General features: G+C 48.9%; 1 protein-coding gene across 1 annotated transcript in view; it reads left to right on the forward strand.

Moving 5' to 3' along the window:
* Nucleotides 1–6,091, forward strand: part of Upb1 (beta-ureidopropionase 1) — a 34,229-nt gene extending 28,138 nt beyond the window's left edge. The window contains exons 7-10 of the mRNA XM_021173741.1: nucleotides 2,011–2,092; nucleotides 2,741–2,783; nucleotides 3,921–4,075; nucleotides 5,748–6,091. Coding sequence (XP_021029400.1) covers nucleotides 2,011–2,092; nucleotides 2,741–2,783; nucleotides 3,921–4,075; nucleotides 5,748–5,858 — 391 coding nt within the window. The 3' untranslated portion in view covers nucleotides 5,859–6,091. The remainder of the gene's footprint in view (nucleotides 1–2,010; nucleotides 2,093–2,740; nucleotides 2,784–3,920; nucleotides 4,076–5,747) is intronic.
* The last annotated feature ends 615 nt before the right edge of the window (nucleotides 6,092–6,706 follow it).

Below are 6,706 nucleotides of genomic sequence, written 5' to 3' on the forward strand. Positions count from 1 at the left end.
TAGATAGATAGATAGATAGATAGATAGATAGATAGATAGATAGATAGATAGATGATGGATAGATAGATGATGGATAGATAGATGATAGATGACAGATGGGTGATAGGTGATAGATTATAGATAGATTAGATAGATAAGATGTAATTTACAAAATTTAGAATCTATTTAGGGAACTCCATCTTCTCCTCAGGCTTCCCTAGAAGAACCTGGAGTTTACTTCCCGGGCATATGGGTATGAACTGGCTTCAGGGCAAACCCAGAGAGCTACCTCATGTTATGTAGGCAAAGGATCTTCTCAGCCTGCTATCTTCAGCTTTTCTTAGTTGCAATTAAGCAAACAGAAGCAACCCAGTGTCATATGCCTGCAACTTCTGATGCCCACGGCAGCCTTATTGAAAGTGACTGTCTTTTCCTCCCTTAGCCAAGAGTTGCTCGGTCTTCCAGCTTTCAGGGGTGTTCTGAGCATGAAATGCTGCAGTTGTCTCTGAGACAGCAGTGTGCTTCATTGGATAAACGGTTAATGACGCTTCTAGAATTGGAGTCCAAGGAAATGATGTCATAGATGTCACAGGGTTGCGTGTGAGATGTTTGCGGTGGCGTAACGGTATTCACAACGCAGAAGCTGGCAGCCACAGAAACGTCAGGGTTAAATAAATCTCAACCTATTTCTTCTATGGTTTTAGTGACAGTAAAATGAGTCATTATGAAGTTAATGTAGCATGGTGATAAAAATCTATGAGCAATGGGAAAATGTGAGATACGTCCCCGCTATGTGTGGTCAGAACTCTGTGACTTGGGGGTGCGGCGGGGGGGGGGGTGCTCTGGGCAAGATAGTCATAGGGGATGGAAAAATTATAGCACCTAGTTTATTAGGCTGGTGGGGAGTCTTGGAAATATTCTTAAACCAATATATGATTATTTGTATAAGTGGTTGAAGTTTCTTTTTGTTGTTGTTTGGTTTTTGCGAGACAGGGTTTCTCTGTGTAGCTCTGGCTGTCCTGGAGCTCACTCTGTAGACCAGGCTGGCCTCGAACTCAGAAATCCACCTGCCTCTGCCTCCCAAGTTCTGGGATTAAAGGCATGTGCCACCACTGCCTGGCACTTTCTTTCTTTCTTTCTTTCTTTCTTTCTTTCTTTCTTTCTTTCTTTCTTTCTTTCTTTCTTTCTTTCTTTCTTTCTTTCTTGCAGTGTTAAGCAAACCCCCAGGTTGTGTCACATCACGATCTCCAAGCCCATCCCCCACGGGCCATGTGCTAGCTCCCTAAACCCTTAGCTCCACTCTGATGCTTACCAGCCTTCAGTCCCACGACAGTTAGAAAACTACAGCCATGTGGAGCTGCTTCTTCATGAGCATCCAGCTGCTCATGAAACTGATGGAGAGAGAGAGAGAGAGAGACACCAGGGATGAAGGTCTGATACAGGGCTATCTGACCCTCAGCAGCCTATGGCCACATGGATTCTACCTTTTGCTGGCTTTCCTTAGGAAGCTGCTACTGACTAAGCAAGGTGTGGATAAGCCGGTCAGCTTGTCAACCTTTTGTTTTCTATCCTAGCTAGCCCAGGAGGACTCCTGTTGTAACCTGGGCCAGTTTCTTTCTTTTTTTCTTTTTTAATATTTATTTATTTATTTTATGTATATGAGTATACTGTAGCTGTACAGATGGTTGTGAGCTTTCATGCGTTTGTTGGGAACTGAATTTTAGGACCTCTGTTCACTCCGGTCCCACCCTCTTCTGGTGTGTCAGATCTCATTACAGGTGATTGGGAGCCACCATGTGGTTGCTGGATTTGAACTCAGGACCTTCAGAAGAGCAGGCAGTGCTCTTACCCGCTGAGCCATCTCTCCAGCCCCCTGGACTGGTTTCTAACTCAGAGAGCTCTTCCTCAGCTTCCTAAGTGCTAGATTGGTACCATGCCCAGTTCTGCTCGCAGCCTGGCTGCATCTTAGCGCTGAGCACGTGCACAGTGGCCGACAAGTCTACAGCCTGCTTCATTCTTACCCCCTCACAGTGAGTCCTTGTGGCCGATCGAAGCCAGAAACGCAGCCATTGCCAATCACTGCTTCACCTGCGCTCTCAACCGTGTGGGTCAGGTATGTGTCTGAGGTACTGCCTAAGGAAAGGGGCTGCTGGCTGCTGGCCTCTGAGGGGACACGTCACCTGCCTTCTTGCTCCTTCTGCATACATGCCACAAATTGTACAGTCCCGAGAGAGAATGGCTTGGTCTGGTCGTTTTCTTCTGGCATTTGGCCTCTCCTCTTGCCTTTTCTCTCCTCTCCCCTCCTCTCCTCCGCTTTCCCTTCCTCTCCCCTTGCCTCTCCCCCTCCTCTCCCTTTATTTTCTTCTCTTCCTCTCCTCTCTGCTCTCTTATTCAAGGAGAGGTATTATTTCCACGGGCAGGGTGACCTCACATAAACTGTCCAGCACTGAGAATTGTGGGTACCTAGTGTCTCCCTGTTCCAGGATTATAAACCCAAATACAAAACCCAGGTCTTGCCTTGCCTGTCACATCCCTTGCTGGCTTCCTAAGCCCATCACTGGCCTGCTGACCATTGAACAAACCCTTGCTGACTGCCCACTGAGTGCAGACACCACCCCCACCCCCCACCCCCAACCTCTCTTCTGTCTTCTCTGTTTTCTGTTTGGGCTTCTGGCTGCTCTTGGTCTGGCTGAGTGATCTGGAATGACTGTCCTGGTGCTGCCACCTAGAGGTTCATCTCAGCGTTGCATTTAATCCACAGGAACACTACCCCAATGAGTTTACTTCTGGAGATGGAAAGAAAGGTATGTCCATGAACTTTCCTGTTGGTGGGACCCATCATTCCCCGTTCCACGTACCTCCTCTGGGCAGGGTCTGCTCCACAGCCTGTCCGCTCTCCTTGGGCACCAAGGAAGGGAGCACTGACTCTCCTCTGTGTCCTTGCATGTACCGTGGGAGGCTGTGGCTAGGGTGTGGATCCTTCATGGGTAGCCACCTTGTTCCCCAAATGGGCATCCTATGAGAACAGACTGACCTCTCTGCCACTCCAGAACTATGTGAAACTATATGAAGATTTGGGGAACCCCTCTGTGAGCTCTCTAGAAGGGGCAGAGGGACTCACACATGGGCCCTCATCTTTCTTCTTTCCCCACCTATCCAGCCATACTGATGATGGCCCCAGAGTCAGCACAGATTGTCATAGGTCCTCAGGTGGTTGTGATCTGAAGGCAGCAGCTAACTAACACACCTCCTCTAGAGGTCCTCCACCCTGAGGCCCCACCTCTCTAACCAAGAACATGAGAGGGAAGAGCTGCTCTGCACACAGGGATGTTCCTGGCTGGGTGGGTCCCCCTCAGAGAGAAACAGAAGGGTGAACAGATCCCACCATCTGAAGTCTCAGATGGCACCCCACACTTGCAGAACTCCCAATCCCATATACATCCTGATGACAGACAGATGTGGGAAAGGAGGTTCTGGGCCTGCCTTAGAGGGGGCACCTCACTCAGCTGTGGTGGCCTTTAGCACTTTGTGGCTGGTCAAGGGCTCAGGCATGCAGAAGACCATTAAGTCTGTCCGCTCCAGGAAAAGAAGGATGGACCAACCAGTTCACCAGGCAGTCAGACCCACCACATGAAGCAGGACACATAGACGATTCCTAGAGACAGAGATTTTCCTTGGGTTTGGGCAGCTTCTGCTGAAAGAGAAGGACTAGCCCACATCAAGTGTGATATCTAGACATGTTCTCAGGATCAGGGGAGAGTGAGAGATGTGAAAACAAAGCTCTGCCTCCCTCCCTAGGACCTTTAGGCCCGAGGGAAGGGGACAGGAAGGAGGCAGATATGGGGGTGGCCCTGAACGCTTTCCCCTGGGTATCCTGCCATGTACCTGCCTGCCCTTCTTCAGAGCCCACCCTCATGGCTCCTTCCCTTTGCCCCTTAAAGCTCACCATGACCTCGGCTACTTTTATGGTTCAAGCTACGTGGCAGCTCCTGATGGCAGCCGGACCCCCGGCCTCTCCCGTAATCAGGATGGGCTGCTGGTCACGGAGCTCAACCTCAATCTCTGCCAGCAGATCAATGATTTCTGGACTTTCAAGGTGGGTACTCGTGTCCCCTTCCGTTGCCCTGGTACCCTGCTTCTCGGTCTCCACCCAGTCTGCAGCTTCGGGAACTTCAGTGGACAGGTTTGCTCCAACAGGCAGTTGGGGAAAGGCACCAACTCCCCCACTCCGCAGCTGAGTAGAGGGCTAAGACTCTGCTGGCTGTGGGGAGGAAGCACTGGGTGGCATGATGCGAAAGCAGAAGGTCTCAATAAATTCTCCCTTCATTGGATTTAGATTCTAGGTGCCTTTGTCCAAATTAATCTCAATTTCATTTGTCTAGAGAATACAGCTTGTTGGCTTCTGTGATCTGATTTTTTTTTTCCCCTTTCCAGGCATTTGCACTTGTCACAAGATAAATGTGCATGTCTGGCTCAGCCTGCCACCAGGCTCTGCCGTCTAGGCATTGAAACAATAGTGGGAATCGGGTCACGTGGGAAAACTGGAGCTTTGCCTGGCTCCCATTCCACCCTCCTCAGTTCCTTTGGTGCAAGCATCTTCTGTTCCTAGGACTTAGGACACAGTTTCAAAATCTGCCTGTGGGGTCAGCAGTCTAGGAGTGCAGGTGCCTGCCACGCTGAGATGGGACAGTGGTAGCCAAGGCCCCCTGGAAGGGCTCCTGACTGCAAAGAAAGCATATGTTCTAAGTCACTGGAAAAGCCCTGGTGTGGACTCTAAACTCTAGTCCCTGACTTCATCTGAGTGTGAAATTGTTTTGTTTTGTTTTTTAAGTTTTTTTAAAGACATATTTATTTATTATATGTAAGTACACTGTAGCTGTCTTCAGACACTCCAGAAGAGGGCATCAGATCTCATTACAGATGGTTGTGAGCCACCATGTGGTTGCTGGGACCTTTAGAAGAGGAATCAGTGCTCTTACCGCTGAGCCATCTCTCCAGCCTCTGAGTGAGAGTTCTTGATCATTTTCCAGAGGCCCATATTCTTATTGGATAAACAAGACTCTGCTCGTGAGATCTCCTGATTTCCCTGTCATTTTCTTGGGCCAATGGGGTTAAATTAGGATTCCCTCTCAGAACTTAGAGCCAAGAACTCAGCAGACTCTTTTGCCATGCATATCCCGGAGCAACAAGCAGTGTGGTTTCTCATTAGACCCTTTCTCAGACCAAAAGCCTTTCCCGTGGTGATGCGTGTGAGCTCATTTCCAGGCTGCTGGGAGGGGCTGGCACAGGAGAGGGTGTGAGGGAGAGCCTATCTGGGGTTGGGCAGCTTGGGTAGAGCTCCCAGCTTTCCACCCCGGGTCTCCATCTGTGTCTATAACAAGATGCTACACGGAGCAGGGAGAGTTCCGATTCCAAATCTCTGCTCCTAGCTGGTATACACTCCTCTTCTCCATCCTGCCCTAAGCCAGACCACATCTCCTAGACTGAGAGGTGAAGGTCAACTGGGATGGACTGTGTAAACATCACGAACTCTGGAACGTCACTGGAATTAGTGTTGAGGTCATCACACAGCCATTCTTTGTCTCAAATAGCCCTGTCAATCAGCATGGTGGATGCATTTCTGTCCTGTGGCTGCCCCCTAGTGGCCAGAAGTGGCAGCGAATAGGTTTTTGGGTTTTGTTTTTTTGTTTTTTTGTTTTGTTTTGTTTTGTTTTGTTTTGTTTTGTTTTGTTTTAAAATCTTCCCAAGCCTATGTGTTTCGATTTCAGATGACGGGCCGACTTGAGATGTATGCCCGAGAACTTGCCGAAGCGGTCAAACCCAACTACAGTCCCAACATTGTGAAGGAAGACCTGGTACTAGCCCCTAGCTCCGGTTAGGTTTGGGGACATATCCGGCCCCAGTGGATAAGTTTTAAAATGTATACAAGGCGGGGTTTTCAATACTCAGGCAGGAGGAGGGTAGAATAGGCACTTAACTGCGTATGTGTGATAACTGTTAATGATGAATATGAGGCCTTTCTTCTGGGGACTTGGAAATGTTTGGGGGTTCAAAAGATAATTCAACATCATTGAAATTTTATTAAATGTGACTGGATCGGTATACTTCAAAAGTGTTTTGTGTAGTGTAGATTCTACCCCAGGCTAAGATGCTGTAGGATCATAGTAAGGCCATGGAAAGGAGCTGGTCCAGAGGAGGATGGGATGTGGTAATACCTGGGAGTGGGCAGCTTTGATAGACTTCCCAGTCTCCCACCCTGGTCTCCATTTGTGTCTATAATGAGATGCTACGTGGACCAGGCCGACCTTCAGCTGAGCTCCAGTTCAGACCCTTCTCTGCTTCTACCTGGCATCATGTTCCTCAGCTCCGGGTGTCATGATCCCATCTCAAGGTTCCATCAGCTCCTCGAGCGACAATTTGGGAAACCGTGTCCTAGCAGGAAGACAGTAAGAGCAGATGAGAGTCACAGAGACCATAGCGCCTCTGTGAGCAGTTGGACTGTTCATAGGATAAGCTGAGTCAACTTAGCTATGGCCCAATTATTCAGGCAGGCACAAACCTAGGTGTCTTAGTTAGGATTCTACTGCTGTGAACAGACACCATGACCAAAGCAAAATTATAAGGACGATATTTAACTGGGGCTGCTTACAGGTTCAGAGGTTCAGTCCATTATCATCAAGTCGGGAACATGGCAGCATCCAGGCCGACCTGGTGCAGAAGAAGCTGA

Source organism: Mus caroli, chromosome 10, assembly GCF_900094665.2.
Source record: "Mus caroli chromosome 10, CAROLI_EIJ_v1.1, whole genome shotgun sequence".
Lineage (NCBI taxonomy): Eukaryota > Metazoa > Chordata > Mammalia > Rodentia > Muridae > Mus > Mus caroli.